At 46.8% G+C, this 18,545-nt stretch overlaps 1 protein-coding gene across 1 annotated transcript in view; it reads right to left on the reverse strand.

Moving 5' to 3' along the window:
* Positions 1 to 18,545, reverse strand: part of DPH6 (diphthamine biosynthesis 6) — a 484,410-nt gene that overhangs the window by 256,824 nt on the left and 209,041 nt on the right. The window contains exon 6 of the mRNA XM_078659430.1: positions 16,180 to 16,241. Within this exon, the coding sequence (XP_078515556.1) occupies positions 16,180 to 16,241 (62 nt within the window). The remainder of the gene's footprint in view (positions 1 to 16,179; positions 16,242 to 18,545) is intronic.

Consider the following 18,545-nt stretch of genomic DNA (forward strand, 5'->3'; position numbering starts at 1 on the left):
AGATTTCTCTCTTCGCCTAGGAGACCTTCCTCTGGACTGGAATTTCTTTTCTTTAGGATTGGATTGTTTGTTTCCATCCCAGTTCTTTTTTGGTGAATTATTATTATTGTTAAAAAACATTTTTTCTGGACTTGTAGTCAGTTGCGGTTTTACTGGTATTCCACCTAGACTATCTCTGCCTAGTTCTTCATAGGATTTTTCTATGATTCTGGCAATTTCAGCTGGTTGGTCTGCTATATCTGTCTCTTTTAACCTCTGGCGGATCGCCACGTTTGCTGCTTCACCTTTTATGTTGGCTAGTAATATAGCCGAGACCTGCTTGAAGTCTTTTAGTAATTTCATACCAAGAGTTAAAGCAGGTTCTGGACCGTATTCATCTTGAATTTGTTTTAGCACATCTGGTATCACCGAAATGGATGGGACACCGTGCGTTTTTGTGTAGATGGAAGCAAAGACTGTACCCCAAGTGTCACAGTCCTCAATGTGTGGTGCGATTCCCACTGGGAGACATATAGTCAGAATCCTGTGTTTTTCTAATGGGGTGGTGTCAGGAAACACCGCCTCTATTTGGGTGATTTTCTGTGCCAACCAGAATGGTATTTGTTCCCGTTTAGGTGGAACTTTACCTAGGCAGGATTGGATGTTCTGTGGTGTAATTTTATTTGTGTTCCCCTGGTGAGGGGTCAGCTGTGGTAGTTTAATCGCTGGCTGAATTGTTGAAGTCCGCATTACATACTGAACTAATTGTCTGTGAATTTTTAGTAGTTGTTTTAGCTGTATTAACAGCTCTGCTGCAGGCATTCTTTCGATGTCTGGATGTGGTGTGTATCCGGCTAGGACCGGCCACGTTGCTCCTGGTCTACCTAAAGGACCGAGCCTTGTAATGTGATTGTTATGTTTTAGGGCGCCATCAAATAAGAGCAAATGCTCTTGGAATTTGAGTGGTACTTCCACCTCCTCGAAAGGAGTGTACATTTCAGGAGGTTCCTCTACTTTGTAATAGTGGAAGTACTTTGTTACAGCATTCGCTGCTGGAAAATGTATCCATGTATAGTATACCTCTGTCTGCCGATATTCGTGTGCCTCAATTACGAATATGACTGTGCCACCTCTAGGTGTCAGTCCATTTTCTATAAGTTTTAAGGTTATAGATCTCCTTTTGGCGACCTGGATGAGTATTATATCCGGGTCTGCTGTTTGCATGGTAGCATCAGCATCTGCTATTTCAGTGGCTAATCTAATTGCCTCTCTTTCATCATCACTCTCTGCCATTTTACAGACAGGATGGTATTATGTTTGTTTGCAGATCAGGTTTCTTTATGGAAACAGAGATTAGATGCACAATATTCTGGAACTGTTTTATCCTTCAACGTTGACTAGACCAAGAACCATACATAGGAGTTTCCCCCTGCGAGGTTTTGGAGGATATAATAACCTTTCACCCACTCCAGACGTCTTTGGAGTATTTGGGAAAAGGGGTCTGAGTGAGAAAGCACGACTGAGTTACTCTAAATGTCTTACGTTAGTTTTATCGCCCTTTCCAAACGCGTTGGGCGCCATGTAGTGTAGCTCCTATTTTCCCAATAGGCTCTGCGCATTGGAATAGTACCTACAGCAGTAAAGGCCTAGACCAGACGTTAACTAGGTCTACTACTGTCGATACTAGACTTAATTTTTGGGTTTGCCAGCTAAGCTCAGAGTTCGCTAGAAACTTTCTCGAATGTTCAAGGAAGGATTAACTCCCCTGATTAGACAAGAAGGGATTTAGTTTCTGACAACCATAGAACATGACAACTTTGCTCTCCCCTAATCAAGAGTCAATCTCAAGAGTCGTGTGAGCACAAGGCAATTATTTTACTCAGTCAGTACGTGCATTCTTAGTCTCATCAGAATGTAGAGAAAAGGAAGAGACGGGCGTGTTCAATAAAAAGGTGTTATTTATTGATCAGTCTCTTTTCTCGTACAAGAGAAATGGATCGATATTATTGCAATACTGATAGTTAAGTAAAGTGCATACATTAAAAGCAATAGTATAAAATAATACTGTAAAAACATTGATATGGTTTCTGAGCCATATGATGTTTTAAAATGATTAAAATATATTTACATACACATATACATTTGACTAAACGTACTCAACTGGTGTTTCTAAATACGCCTACCCCGTGTACCTGACCTAAGTCTAATGCGTGGGCGGGAATAGAAAGTTACAGTTTAAGTTAAGTTTGTTTTTGCCAAGTGAATAACTAAAGAATTCTCTAGGAGGGGTTATTCAGTTCTGTACCTGGAATTTAGGATGGATGAGGAATGGTATCTCTTTCTCTGCTCTCGATATTCCAGGCTGCCTGCGAGGGCTACCCGGAAGCGCCGGTGCTGGGTCTCTCGGCTTGAGATAGCAGCGCGTCTCTCAGCGCGTCAGGAAGGCGGGGCTGCTGCCAGCGGGGTCTGCTTCTGCTCTCGGCTTCGGCAAGTATGGCTGCTCCGTCTTGTCACCACGCGTGTGTCTGCATAGGGCAAGGTCGGCAATATTTATACCTTAAAGGTGCCGGGATTGACGTAAGGATGGACCTAGGTACGTCAATAAAGATGTCATACGACTTGCTCGTTAGCACATTCTTTTGCAAAAGTTCTCTGTGAAATCAAAACAATGGCCGCACGGATTGTCCAGGTTGTCATAGGTTTGATTTGTTATGAGAACGTCGTATGCCTTATCAGGGGCTGGAGGAATGTCGCTTGTCTAATTAGATCTCAAGCGTTATGACCTAATCAGATAACACGTTCCTGTGCCGTAGTGTGACTGCGTCAGATAACGGTATCTGCATCATGGGGGCTTTCTTGCCTCATGGGCTGACTGTTAGTTAACTAGCTAGTTAGTTTAACCAGAATAGGGTCAGGAATAGGGGGATCGATTCAGAACCTATAGAAATACACGACAGATAGAGGTGATTGCCTAGACAGCTGTAATGATGTCTGTGAGTTCCGCCATTGAAAGCATCTTAAAGAATCATGTAAGTATGTTGTTTGGGGTGAATGTGCATTGATAGTGGTTTTCTTAGTGCTGTTGATGTGTTGTCCAACCTTGTAGATATTTCTTTAGAGAATGAATATATGCATCACACTTGTCCGTTGAGCAGGCAGGGGTGGTTCTAGCGTGCGGTTGACCGCTTTGAACAGGGCTTTGCTTCAACAGGAGGCTTCTTTTAAGGTAGATGTGCAGTAGGTAGGAATGGATGCAGTGATGAGGCTTCTCTGTGTGTGTTGAGTTACAATCTTCTGTTGTGTCAATCCACTAAACTATGATGGGCATGTTATTTGGTATAAGAATATATATTCTCGTACACCAGGACTACGGGTATATTCAGAGGTTTAGTGTATTCTCGTACACCAGAACTATGGGTATATTCAGAGGTTCAGTGTATTCTCGTACACCAGAACTATGGGTATATTCAGAGGTTCAGTGTATTCTCGTACACCAGAACTATGGGTATATTCAGAGGTTCAGTGTATTCTCGTACACCAGAACTATGGGTATATTCAGAGGTTCAGTGTATTCTCGTACACCAGAACTATGGGTATATTCAGAGGTTCAGTGTATTCTCGTACACCAAAATTACGGGTATATTCAGAGGTTCAGTGTATTCTCGTACACCAGAACTATGGGTATATTCAGAGGTTCAGTGTATTCTCGTACACCAGAACTATGGGTATATTCAGAGGTTCAGTGTATTCTCGTACACCAGAACTACGGGTATATTCAGAGGTTCAGTGTATTCTCGTACACCAGAACTACGGGTATATTCAGAGGTTCAGTGTATTCTTGTACACCAGAACTACAGGTATATTCAGAGGTTCAGTGTATTCTTGTACACCAGAACTACGGGTATATTCAGAGGTTCAGTGTATTCTTGTACACCAGAACTACGGGTATATTCAGAGGTTCAGTGTATTCTTGTACACCAGAACTACGGGTATATTCAGAGGTTCAGTGTATTCTCGTACACCAGAACTACGGGTATATTCAGAGGTTCAGTGTATTCTTGTACACCAGAACTACGGGTATATTCAGAGGTTCAGTGTATTCTTGTACACCAGAACTACGGGTATATTCAGAGGTTCAGTGTATTCTTGTACACCAGAACTACGGGTATATTCAGAGGTTCAGTGTATTCTTGTACACCAGAACTACGGGTATATTCAGAGGTTCAGTGTATTCTCGTACACCAGAACTACGGGTATATTCAGAGGTTCAGTGTATTCTTGTACACCAGAACTACGGGTATATTCAGAGGTTCAGTGTATTCTTGTACACCAGAACTACGGGTATATTCAGAGGTTCAGTGATAAGGCTATTCAGCAGGACAATAACAGAGATTGGCTTCAGTAATATGATGGGCATATGATTGGCATATACTGAAGTCCAATGTGGGCATATTCATGATGCAATGGTGACATATGGTGCAGCCCAAGGATAGGCATGGTCTGCAGTCTAGCCATGGGCATGTTCATCAGTGCGGAGACAGGCTGGTTCTACATGTTTACAATGGGCATGTCATGCACTGCATTAATGGTCATGCTCTAAATTTCAATGACAGGCATGTTCTGCAGTCCCTTAACGGTCATGTTCTGTAATTCAGTGATGGGCATGTTCTGCAGTTCTACAATGGGTATATTCTTATGGGCACTAACTGGCACATTATGCACTGCAATGATGGGCACAGATCGGAATGGCTTGACCATTACGGGTGTGTCTGGTAGTCCCACTGTGCGCATATTTTGCACACGAACAATGGGAATGCCCGGTTCATCAATGAGCATGTCCTGATAATGGGCGTGGTCTATAACTCAACGACGGGCATGTTTTGCAATTCTGCAATAGTCAACCATCTGCATCTAGACTGACAGGAAGCTAATCTGGACATTTAGTTCTGGCCTAGATAATGTAAAGAGCTTCTCAATGCAGCAACAATTATCTTGTTGGCCAAATCCCTTGGGCTCTACTGTTGACACCGGTGGCATTTAGAAGGAAAATGCTACTTACCAGTATGCATCTGTTCTTGGCATGTAGGGCTGCAGAACCACACACTATTGCATTAGATCACCATCTGGTGGTGAGCCTGGATGATTACACTTTGTTGTTGTCTTGGAAGAGTCTTTGTCTGTTGGATTACTCCTCCCTTAGATTGTAGTGCGCATGGGCATCGACTCCATCTTCAGATTGTTTTCGCCATGGGCAAATGATGGAGTTGTAGGAGTACAGATAAAGATGACCGTGTTTTGTGTATCTAAATAAGATAATACTGGAACAGATACAGGCAGCCGGGGAGGCGGGTGGGCGTGTGTGGTTCTGCAGCACTACATGCCAAGAACAGATGCATACTGGTAAGCAGCATTTTCCGTTCGAGGCATATGGGCTGCAGACCACACACTATTGCATAGATTGCACAGCAGTCTCTCCCTTAGTGGCGACCACCCGCATCTGTTGCAGTAGTATGAAATAATGTTTTGAGTACAGCCTGGCCCACACTTGCTTGTTGTTTTGCCTGCACATCTACACAGTAGTGTTTTGTGAATGTGTGCGTAGTAGACCATGTATCTGCTTTACAAACGTCATCTAATGGTATATTTCCTAGGAATGCCATAGATGCCCCTAACTTACGGGTAGAATGAGCCCTAGGGGGAATTGATAGAGTGTGTTTTGCTTTCTGATAACAAATTTGAATGCACTTAACAATCCATCTTGCAATGTCTGATTTTGAGATAGGATTGCCCTTATGTGGAGGAGAAAAGGACACAAATAGTTGTTTAGTTTTACAAAATGGTTTTGTCCTATCAATGTAGTAGAGAAGAGCTCTTTTTACATCTAATGTACGTAGAGCTCTTTCCGCAACTGTTTGCGGTTGGGGAAAAAATACTGGCAACTCAATCGATTGGTTGAGATGGAACGGTGAAATGACCTTTGGCAGAAACTTTGGATTTGTTTTAAGAACCACTTTATTGTGATGAAGTTGTATAAATGGTTCTTGAATTGTTAATGCCTGGATCTCACTTACTCTCCTAAGTGAGGTAACAGCTACTAGAAAAGCAACTTTCCATGTAAGGACCTGTAATTCACACTTATGTAATGGTTCGAAAGGAGGACCCATAAGTCTGGTGAGAACAATATTTAAATTCCATACTGGAGAGGGTGGTATTCTGGGAGGAATTATTCTTTTGAGTCCTTCCATAAATGCTTTGATTGCAGGTACTCTAAACAATGACAAATGTTGTCTGTTTTGACGATATGCTGCCATAGCAGCAAGATGTAACCTGATTGAGGAATACGCTAAGTTAGATCTTTGCAGATGTAACGGATAGCATATGATGTTTTGTATGGAAACATCTAAGGGGTTGATGTTATTATTTGTGCAATACACAACAAACCTTTTCCACTTCGCTGCATGACATGCTCTGGTGGTAGGACGTCTTGCTTCTTTTATGACATTCATGCAATCAGGTGGTAAATTTAGATATCCAAATTCTAAGACCTCAGGAGCCAAATCGCTAGGTTGGGCTGCATTGGGTCTGGATGCATAATCTCTCCATGGTTCTGTGTTAGTAGATGTGGGGAGAGTTTTAATTTGCGATGTGGTACCACTGAGAGCTCTAGTAGCGTGGTGTACCAGGGTTGTCTTGCCCACATTGGTGCTATGAGAATCAATGTGAGAGAATGTTGCTGTAGCTTGCGTACCACTAATGGAATTAGTGGGAGAGGTGGAAAAGCGTACGCAAATTTGTTTGACCAGTTCATCCATAACGCATTGCCTTTGGATAATGGGTGTGGGTATGGGGCGACAAAGCTTGGGCATTTGGAGTTGTGGTGTGTAGCAAACAGATCTATTTCCGGTTGACCCCACTTTTGAAAAAATGGCTGAAGAACTTGATGATGAAGTTCCCATTCGTGTATCTGTTGTCTCTGACGACTTAACAGATCTGCAACTTGATTATGAACGCCTGGTAGATGTTCTGCTAACAGAAAAATGTTCTGAGGAATGGCCCTGGGCCCACCTCCATATGCTTTGCGCCAGCCGGGAGAGCTGTATGGAGTGTGTTCCTCCTTGTTTCTGAATGTAGTACATTGCTGTCATATTGTCTGTCCAGACTAGTACAGCCTTGTTTGATAGGTAACGCTGAAACGATTTTAGAGCTAGAAAAATCGCTAGTTACTCCAGATGATTTATGTGGAGTAATTTTTGTTGTAGTGTCCATGTACTCTGTACTGTGTGATTTTGTAAATGCGCTTCCCAGCCTGTGAGAGATGCGTCTGTGGTTAGTATTATTTGTGGAACAGGTTCTATAAACGGCCGGCCCTTGGAAAGGTTTTTGGTGTTCCACCATTGCAGAGAGCGATATGTCCGGTCGTCTACCACCACCAGATCTGTTATTTGTTGCTGAGCCTGGTTCCTCCGACTTGCCAAGCACTCTTGTATGGGGCATATTTGTAGTCTTGCGTATGGTACTATGAAAATGTAAGATGCCATCATTCCTATTAGTGCAAAAAAAAGTTGATGGAAAGAATGCAGAACAATGTCATACATTCACCCCAGTACAGAGATCTGGGCCTAAATCCATCTTTTTTTTGCACTCCACACCACCCTAGTTCAGACATGGCCATATGCAAATCAGCCTTGAGCCTGTGCCTCATTGGAACAGTCCAGTCCAAACTGCCAAGCCATGTCTTCCCTGGACCGGAATCAAGCATCCTAGGACCGGTTTCTGGCTATCAGCCGTCATCAGCCAGGATAGTTTAACTCCAGTGGTGTTGAGAGCACGGGACTAACGTCTGAACATACCCGTCCCACTCGGGGTGACAAATGCAAAACAAGCATTTACAATGCAATGGTTTCGCCTTTGGAAAAGTTAGAGTTATTGGCATTGTATATGCCAAAATTTGTATTTATGTTTTTGTTTCGAAAACAGATAAGTAAATGGCATTGTCATTTACATTGCCATTACACACCCAAGGAACGCGAGCTCGCGCTACTGCGGGGGAGGGGCTTGACCTTCACTTACACATACATATTTATACATATACAAACACACACTCTGCCTACTCATTTACACTGTTACATAAACACACTTAAAACTGCCAGCACGCACACAACATACATATATATAAAAGCATTTTTCCCCTTACCTCAGCTGCGAGGGAAAAGCATTCACCAGCTATAAATATGGGGTCGTTGGAGCCCCCCTCTGGGGCTCGACGTCCTGAAAAATGGCCCCTCTGAGCCTCAACAGGCTCTCTTCAGCGTTGGGGCGACCCACTGCCATCCGGGGCCGCCCTGACTCTCCGTTTACTTCACCAAATGCCCCCCAGAGCCTCTCAGGGCTCTAAATACAAAAAAATGGGACGGGGAGCCTCTCCGGGCTCTGTGCACGTTGGGGCGACCCACTGCCAACCGGGGCCGCCCTTGAAGCCCTCGTGGCTTCACACACCCAAGGAACGCGAGCTCGCGCTACTGCGGGGGAGGGGCTTGACCTTCACTTACACATACATATTTATACATATACAAACACACACTCTGCCTACTCATTTACACTCTTACATAAACACACTTAAAACTGCCAGCACGCACACAACATACATATATATAAAAGCATTTTTCCCCTTACCTCAGCTGCGAGGGAAAAGCATTCACCAGCTATAAATATGGGGTCGTTGGAGCCCCCCTCTGGGGCTCGACGTCCTAAATAATGGCCCCTCTGAGCCTCAACAGGCTCTCTTCAGCGTTGGGGCGACCCACTGCCATCCGGGGCCGCCCTGACTCTCCGTTTACTTCACCAAATGCCCCCCAGAGCCTCTCAGGGCTCTAAATACAAAAAAATGGGACGGGGAGCCTCTCCGGGCTCTGTGCACGTTGGGGCGACCCACTGCCAACCGGGGCCGCCCTTAAAGCCCTCGTGGCTTCACACACCCAAGGAACGCGAGCTCGCGCTACTGCGGGGGAGGGGCTTGACCTTCACTTACACATACATATTTATACATATACAAACACACACTCTGCCTACTCATTTACACTCTTACATAAACACACTTAAAACTGCCAGCACGCACACAACATACATATATATAAAAGCATTTTTCCCCTTACCTCAGCTGCGAGGGAAAAGCATTCACCAGCTATAAATATGGGGTCGTTGGAGCCCCCCTCTGGGGCTCGACGTCCTGAAAAATGGCCCCTCTGAGCCTCAACAGGCTCTCTTCAGCGTTGGGGCGACCCACTGCCATCCGGGGCCGCCCTGACTCTCCATTTACTTCACCAAATGCCCCCCAGAGCCTCTCAGGGCTCTAAATACAAAAAATTGGGGCGGGGAGCCTCTCCGGGCTCTGTGCACGTTGGGGCGACCCACTGCCAACCGGGGCCGCCCTTGAAGCCCTCGTGGCTTCACACACCCAAGGAACGCGAGCTCGCGCTACTGCGGGGGAGGGGCGGACACCGGCAATGTGTCCCGGCGCCCCTCCCTTTCGTCGGCTCACTCACCGGCCGGCGGCTCTGTCTTCACTCGGGGCTCTCCCTCCAGTCGGGGAGCCTCAGGGGGGGGGGAAGGGGGCAGGCACCGGCAATGTGCTTCGCGCCCCCTCCGCTCGCTTCTGAAGGCCGCTCCTCTCGCCGCAGGGCTCCCTCCGCTCACGGGGGCCCTGCAGTCCAGCTGCCATCACTCTTCCTCTTCTCCCCGGACCCGGCGGTGATTACCCGGCACTTCGGAGATTCCCTCGACGAGGACGGGGTCGAACGGCTGACTCGGCTTCCGGATCCTCGCTGGGGCGGCTCCACTGCTGCGGCCCAATCCGGTCGCGGCTCTGCGAGCCTCCATACACGCCCAGCTTCTGCGGGCAAGGCATCGAATCAGAGCGCGGCTCTCGGGACAGGCCTACTGCAAACGGCCAATCAGAGCGCGCCTCCTGTAAACAGAGGACCAATCAGGTCGCGGCCCCTTCGTTTCTCTCGCTTCAGCTTCTGATCACTTTCAGGCCCCCGGGCCGCAGCGGTGAGAACACGGGGCAATGCCGGGTCGAGGTGGATACTCGATCGGGCCATAACAGGACAGCGAGGAGGGGGGACAGCGAGGAGGGGGGAGGGGGGACGGCGGGAGGAGGGACACAAGGCAGGACAGCAGCAGAGGGGGCGGGAACGGGAAAAAACGTAACTCCGCCCTGGGAAAAAATCTCGGGAACGCCCCCGAATCTGGTCCGGCCTTGACGGACAGATCCGGCACTCAATGGCTAGCCTCCATTTATGGAGCTAACCAATGAGAGCCGGGGGACGTTCCAGGAGTCCTTATTGACGACATAGGATTTCACCTGCGCTGAAGAGCTGCGCAGAGCGCAGCCTTCGGCAGGCGAAACCCAAACAACCGTTGATGGACAGAATGCAGAACAATGTCATACATTCACCCCAGTACAGAGATCTGGGCCTAAATCCATCTTTTTTTGCACTCCACACCACCCCAGTTCAGACATGGGTTCAGCCCGAACTGCCAAGCCATGTCTTCCCTGGACCAGAATCAAGCATCCTAGGGCCGGTTTTTGGCTATCAGCCGTCATCAGCCAGGATAGCTTAACTCCAGTGGTGTGGAGAGCACGGGACTCACATCTGAACATACCCGTCCCAATCCTGGTAACAAATGCAAAAATAACAGCCTGGGGGTGACTGGCGGTGAGTTTTTGATTTGCTCAAACGCTCCGTCCATCATCCCCTTTGGTATTGCATCATTCCTATTAGTTGCATGAACACTCGAGCTGGTAGTGAGTGGCTGAAATCTTTTGATGAGATCCTGCATAGCTTGTATTCATGTTGGGTTGGGGAACGCTATTGCTTTGGAGGTATTTATTGTGGCACCTAGATACTGCTGAGACAGGGACGGTTGGAGATGTGACTTCTTTTGATTTACTGTGAATACCAATTTGTGAAGCAGGCAGATCGTTTGATGCGTGTGCTGTACACATTGGTTGAATGACTTGGATTTTATTAACCAGTCGTCCAGGTATGGAAAGACATGAATGTTGTCCCTTCTTAAGTGTGCTGCAACTACTGCTACACACTTTGTGAACACTCGAGGTGCTGTAGTTACTCCAAAAGAGAGTACCTTGAATTGGTAGTGTTGACCTTCTAGTATGAACCGTAGGTACTTTCTGTGCGACTGATGAATGGGAATGTGGAAGTAGGCATCCTTGAGATCTAATGTGGCAAGGAAGTCGCCTTTCTTTAGCAACGGTAGAACCTGTGTAGTGTGACCATATGAAAGTGGTCTGATTGTATGTACAGGTTTAGGGGCCTTCGATCTAGAATAGGTCTGAGAGACCCGTCCTTTTTGGGTATGAGAAAGTATAGGGAGTAAACTCCTGTGTTTTGATAGTGTTTTGGGACTGGTTCTATTGCATTCTTTTGCAATAGAGATGCCATCTCTTGTTTTAGCAGTATGAGGTGTTCCTGTGACATGGGACACTGTCTGGGTGGTATTGTTGGAGGGGTAGAAGTGAGCTCCAGGCAATAACCTGACTGAATTATTTGTCTTACCAACCTGTCTGTGATGATGGAGTTCCAGACAGGTAGGAACTGTTGTAATCTCCCCCCGACAGGAGTGGAATGGTCTGGGGGTATGGAAGGGAAGTAACTGTTTGGGAGTAGAGGCGTTGTGATTGTTGTTGCCTCTACCTCTGCCCTTATTGTTGTTTCCTCTGTACCCTCCTCTATAATATCCCTTACTGGGCGAGGTTTGGTTAGGCGCTTTGTAAGAAGAGGAGGTATTATCAGTTTGGAAACCTTTAGAGGCGCCCCTATATGAGGAGCGACGAAAGGAAGGTCTATGGGCTTGTGTTTGTAAAGCTCCCATTGATTTTGCCGTATCGGTATCTTTCTTCATCTTTTCGAGTGCACTGTCTACTATTGGGCCGAAAAGGTGTTGCTGGTCAAATGGTTGGTTTAAGATACTGGCTTGTACTTCTGGTTTGAACCCAGAGATGCGTAGCCGTGCATGTCTACGCAACAGTACCTCTGTATTTATTGCTCTAGAGGCTGTGTCTGCAGTGTCTAGTGCACAGCGTATGGAGGTACTGGTAAAAACCTTGCCTTCCTGTATTAGGTCAGAAGCCCTAGTCTTATATTGTTTTGGCAAGTGTTGCATGAGTGACTCTAACTCATCATAATGAGCTCTATCATATCTGGCTAACAAAGCCTGAGTGTTAGCAATCCTCCAGACATTGGCTGCTTGTGAGATGGTGCGTTTTCCTGAAGCATCTAAAAGCTTAGACTCTTTGTCAGGGGGTGGAGCAACCCCTGTTGTCTGTGAGTTAGTTTTTTTCCTCGCTTTTGACACTACTGGTGAGTCCAATGGCAACTGTCCTTTAATGTATGCTGGATCAGTTGGAGCCGCTTTGTACTTCTTCTCTAGCCTGGGGTTAATTACCCTGGCTCTGACTGTGTCTTTAAATATTTCGGATGCATGTCTTAACACTCCACTAAGCATTGGAAGTGTGGTTGTGGTCTTATGTGACGACAGTAGTGTGTCCATTGGAAAGTCTTCTTCTACTGGATCTGTATGCAAGTCTACTCCATGGAAAGTGGCTGCTCTATGAATGAGCTGCGTAAACTCAATAGTGTCATCTGGGGGAGATGGTCTAGACAGGTATGCGTTGTCTTGTGGCAGATCTGGTGCATCTGGTGCATTGTAATCTTCCCATGGGTCACCTGATGGCCCAGGAATATCATCTGGGTCATTAATGTCGCTTAAATGATGTTCACTCTCTACCTTTTGTGAACACCTATCCCCATCATCCTCATCTTGTGGTATAAAACTATGTGTACTAGATGGTGAATGTACAGGAGAAATATCTATTGGTATTTCTACTTCTGGTCAAGGAATTCTTATGGGGGAAGTTTGAGCATGCTTTTTTAGAGGAACTGGCTGTGGTTTAGGATAGTCCACTTTCCTCTTTTGAGGCACTGTTGTGATATGTCCAGTCTTTGGATTGATATGAAGAGTCTTTTGCTTTGGGTCTGGTTGGAAAAGCTCTTCTACTGGAACATCCTTTTTCGGGGCCGATTTATCTTGTTTGGGGCCGAAATGCTTAGTTTTTACAGTGTCTATTGTCTTTGGAGCAGGTTTTGGTTTCGGTTCAGAAGACTTGTTGTCTTGTTTTTTCTTAGGATCCGTGCTCTTTGGATCTGAAATTTTTGTTCCCGGGGGAACGTTTGGACTCATCAACTCTCGGAGCCGAAGTATGTTTCGGTATCGTAACCGTCTTCGGGTCCACTTTTTTCTGAACCGGGGTGGTTTTCCGTTCGGTAGCTTTGGGAACCTCTTTTGGTGCCGAAACTGCTTTCGGCTCGACCACTTTCAGTACCGATGGATGTTTCGGTGCCAGTGTTAAATTTGTCTTAAGAACCTTCTGCTTTTCGGGACCGATAGATTGACTCGAGCCCGAGTCGACTGGAGGCTTTTTTATATTCTTCGCTGCCGAACCAGAAGGCGGGGCATCGGAAGGTTTTGGGAGGTGTGCACCTGGACCCGGAGGTGGAGGTGGAACCGAAGCCTGTCCTGGTATGGTGGGGTGAACAGGGTCGACGCTCTTACTCACAACCTGTTGACCAGCTGGAAGAAGATCGTCGTCTTCGGATTGATCCTCGGCTCGGGAAGCTGAATCCTCTGCTTCGGAAGGAATGTCTTCGAGCTGCTGCTCTTCGGCGTCTACCTCAATCGGAGCCTCGTCTATAATGAGGTCTGATGTCGACGAAGATGACTGCTGCATGGCTTTTCGAGCTCGACAGTCCCTGATGGTATTCTTGGACCAGAACAAAGCGCAGGCCTCACAGTCTCGACTCTCGTGCTCTGGGGATAAGCACAGATTGCAAACCTCATGAAGATCGGTGTGAGGGAATTTGTGTCCACACCGAGGGCACTTCTTGAAGGGTGCTCTTTCCATGAGCCAAAGGCCCAATGGTGCAGTTGGGCCTGACGGCCCCGACGAATGCTGGAATTGAGAAGTGAAGCTTTTCTTCGACGCGGGTAACCGGAATCACTGTCGTAGACGATGTCGATTGTATTATGATTGATTTATGAATTTGAAAAAAGATCGGTAACAGGACCGAACGATGAACACATCCGAGCCCGATGGCGGAAAAAAACAATCTAAAGATCGGTAACGGGACCGAACGATGAACACATCCGAGCCCGATGGCGGAAAAAAACAATCTGACGATGGAGTCAATGCCCATGCGCACTACGATATAAGGGTGCAGTCATCCATCAGACAAAGACTCTTCCAAGACAACAACAAAGTGTAATCATCCGGGCCCACCACCAGATGGTGATCTAATGCAATAGTGTGTGGTCTGCAGCCCATATGCCTCGAACATATCGTTTAAGCAGAACTGTAGAAGTGGGAGCCATGTTTGTTAAATGCTAAACCAATGCTGGCAAGAAGCTTGGGGAGGTCTCTAGACAGGGACCACCTAAGAGTATCTAGGAATCCTTTCCAAGAGGTGTGACCTATATAATCAAGGGTGTGGTTTAAAACATGTGAACTACAAACCTGTGCTTTCTACAGCGCGCCCATCCGACCAGAATGTTGGTTCTTCTTTGTAAGTTTTCTGTTATTGTTTCAAAGATATATCACAAAGTACAAGGCATGCACCTAAAACAAGCCAAACCTATTGGCTTTGTCACTGCTCGTTAGCAGTTTCAGTTAAATGAGTAATAACAATGCTTCCCTTGTGAATAATTAGAACTGAAACGGTTTGATATCTAAAAATAAGCGACTGTGAATTGTACATTACTAGGGTCTGGTGGAAGGGTGGGGGTCTTTGGAGGGTCTCAATCACCGCCTTCCTCCCTTCACACGAACATCCTGCAGTCCCCCTCTGTTAGACACGCCCCTTTCACCCACACATATGTCTATGGTCCTTCATTTGCATATCTCACGCCTCATCCCTTTCCTCTTCTGCATCCTCTTTTCAGTCTCTCCCGCATGTACTTCCTCGCATCCCCGTCAGTTCACCACCCCCCAACACAACTCCCCTGCATGCCGAGAGCACAAGGACTGGAGGCGCAGGCGTTGTACACAGACCTGTGACCCTCAGACAGGGGCTGTGAGGGACACGCACTGCCTGCAGCCTCAAGAGCCCCAGAGCTCTCCCACACCCACCCACAACCTGGAATCACCGACACCTAGAGGGGATCCACGGTGCGCACTATGCACGTCATATGCGACACAAATAGACCCTGCAGGAACACAGCATCCTGGAAAAGGCAGAAACTCTACGGGAATGGACGATTAATTAAAACATGTGAAATGTAAACAGGACCCACGTCGCTGACATGGAGGACCCTAATGGTTCTTAGAGCCACTGTTCACAAATCAATCTGTATTTCACCTGTAAAATTAATAACATAAATATAGGGCGATAGGGACCCGTTTCAATGTCATTTAAAAATATATATATATATATTAGTGATGTGTTTGTGACCCGCCCCACTTAAAGTCCTGGGTGGGCTGATGCCAGCTTCAGAAATGTGTGTAACCTGCAGCTCACGCGTGTAAATCTCCAGACATTCATTGTGCGCCACAGTGAGTAGCAGTGAACTGTGCACGGTGTATCACTGACAAGAACTCATTATAAATTGTTGTTATTCACACGTGCCACACACTCCGCTCTCTTCCATGCCCCATGCCGGCCACACCTGAAAACCCCGGAGAAAGCTTTCTTCAAATGAACTGGGTGGAAGCGCCCACTAGCGCAGCAGGTGCAGTAGCACCGGGGTCTACAGGCGGGAGCGGCCCAGGACACCACATTCATGCATCTCTTATACCACCCAGGGAGGGGGCTGCATTAGGGCCTGCGCCCCCATTGCCACGTCACTCCTTCAAGGCGCCACCATTCTTGGAGAAGGAGGCGCTTCATCGTTAGGAATGCTGCTGCCTGACCCCCGGTGGGGGCATCGCGCCATCTTAAGGCAAAGCAGCAATCGATGTCATTGGGAAAGGGAAAACAAGGGTGGGCAGGAGGAGGAACAGGCCGGTGAGGTGATGGTGAGAGACAGCTCCTCTGGAGCGGAAGAGGATGGGGCCGCCGTCCCCCCTGGACGGGGCCGCGTTCCTGGTCGTGCCCCGGCACGCTCGCGCCATCAGCGCCGGCTTACCTCCATGAGGTGCGGCCGCACCTGAGCCAGGCCCCTTCCCAGATGCTTATCGGGCTCCAGGCCTGTCAAGAGATGAAATAAAAAAAACACTTTCAGAGAGGGCATCGCCGCCTCGGCAGACATCAAACGCATTTGTATTATTGTCAGAGCCCCCTCCCTCCCCTGGACCTGCGGCCTAGCCCGGTGTCAGCCTCTTGCACACCTGCTGATGGAGGCAGGACAGGCGGCCATCTTGAGGCAGAGGTGCGGCCATTTTGAGGCAGAGGTGCGGCCATTTTGAGGCAGAGGTGCGGCCATTTTGAGGCAGAGGTGCAGCATCCCACCATGAAATAGCAACACAGCAGCACAGACCAAACTGAAGTATCGCTAATATGCATAATGTTACATCATACCTGCAACTCACCTGCATATGGTGGGTACTCACCTTCTTTGTACTTCTGTAAACCTGCCAATAAAATGCCTCCAAGGACTTTAATTGGATCACACACTTTCCAAAACGACATCATCACCCTACAAAAAAAGTGTTCATGCTTCATTCACCCTAACGGCTCACTCTCTTTAACACCTGGCATCAGCTGAACTTTTGAGTCAAGATTTTGACAAGTATGATTGCTTCCAACTAGAAGTTTCAGATATCTTTGAGTATGACAGGCTGAGTTGGCCCTGCTGGGATGAAACACACAGATCTGATGTACCCACCCCTAAGTTTGAAGTTAACAAAGAATTAGAATTTCACAACTTTGCTGCACAACGGTATCATCAGCATGGATACATCTAACAACTTGTGGTCAAAATTATCAACCATCCACCTTGTGTCCATCATTGGATAAGATCTAGTGCTTTCTGGAATGTTCCAGGTGTCTGGAACAAAGAAGGAAATCCTGGAATACTTGGAGGGAAAACTGGAATCCTGAAGAAAACATTGGAACAATGCAGAGTGTTCCAGAATATCGGGATATTAGTGGAAGGGTAGAAGGTTGCTCTGAATTAGCTGGAGTGTATTTTGGATTCTATGGGGGAAGGGAAAGGATGTTCTGGAGTGAGTAGGCAGCTGGTTTTATGCTACAGAATGTGGAAGGTGTCTTGGAATTTGTTGAAAGTTCTGAAATACTAAAAGAAACATTAAAATGCTGCATACTTTTCTAGAACAGTGGTTATTAACCTGAGGTCTGGGGACCCCTGTGGTCTGATAAGCATACTCGGGGGTCTGCGTTTAGAAAATTAAATAATATCAACAAATGAATAAAGTGTTTATAAATAAAAGAGCAAAAGGTACATTTAAAAATGTTAATACATTTTGTAAATGTTTGGCAATTGGGGGTGCGGCCGAGCTGTTTGCCATAGCGATATTGCAGGAGAGGTGTGGCTCAATGGTTAGAGCGGCAGACCCTGATGCAGAGGTCTAGCCCGAGACCAGGGATCAATTCCCCGCCTCGGTGGGTCTTGGGCTCAAAAATTCCACGGACCTGATAATTCTCGCCTCGGTGCCTATTCCAATCATGGAGTCCCACTCTGCAACTCTGGGCAATAGCTTGCTTAATCTCCGCAACGGCCCCCACAACGCTAAGGATGCCTGGCCTCCACCTTGGGGGTGCCCAGGAGTGGACACCTCACAGGGAAAGCCAGGATGGGTTCCACAGCGGTATTCGTACAAGCGCCTTGAGACCCTTGCGGGTGAGTAGTGCGCTATACAAGTATCAATTTACATTTACATTTAAAATGGCCTTGTAACATAAACGGCCCCCACCCTGGCGGCCCACCGGGGAAACATTACATTTAGAAAAACTCCTTCCTTCCTATTTAAATTGAGATTTGTTAAATATTTGTCTGTGATTAAATAAGATATTTCATCATTTGTAAAAGTGTTTTAGGAATGCTAGTTTCTATATTGTTTTTCATAGTGTTTTGAGGTTCAAATTATCAAAAATGCTTAGGCTGGGGTCATCGGATTCCAGTAATGATTCACTAGGGGTCCCCGGGTTACAGTAATAATTTAGTGTGGGGCCACAGAAGTCAAAAGGTTAAAAACCACTGTTCTAAAATATCAGAGGCTGTTCTGTTTTTTGTGAGTTTGTTCTGGAATGCTGTTCAGTGTGGGGGAACGTAGTAGAGTATTCTCGAGATGGCTGATCCCCAGTAGAGAAAGGTTTGACTCCTCATTGAAGGAAACTGTGATGAGATCTCTGGGGACAGCGTCATCCTCGTGCTACAGCAACCCCAATCTCGCCTCTATCGCCCCCTCTTTCACTCTGCTTCTCATCCCCCGGCTTACCCACCCTCCACACACCCCCACCAACAATGTTTAAGAAATTAATTGGTCAAGCAATGTATTTAAAACCACATTTTCAAATGGATTAGGGAAACAA

This window comes from Lissotriton helveticus, chromosome 9 (genome assembly GCF_964261635.1).
Source record: "Lissotriton helveticus chromosome 9, aLisHel1.1, whole genome shotgun sequence".
Taxonomy (NCBI): Eukaryota; Metazoa; Chordata; class Amphibia; order Caudata; family Salamandridae; genus Lissotriton; species Lissotriton helveticus.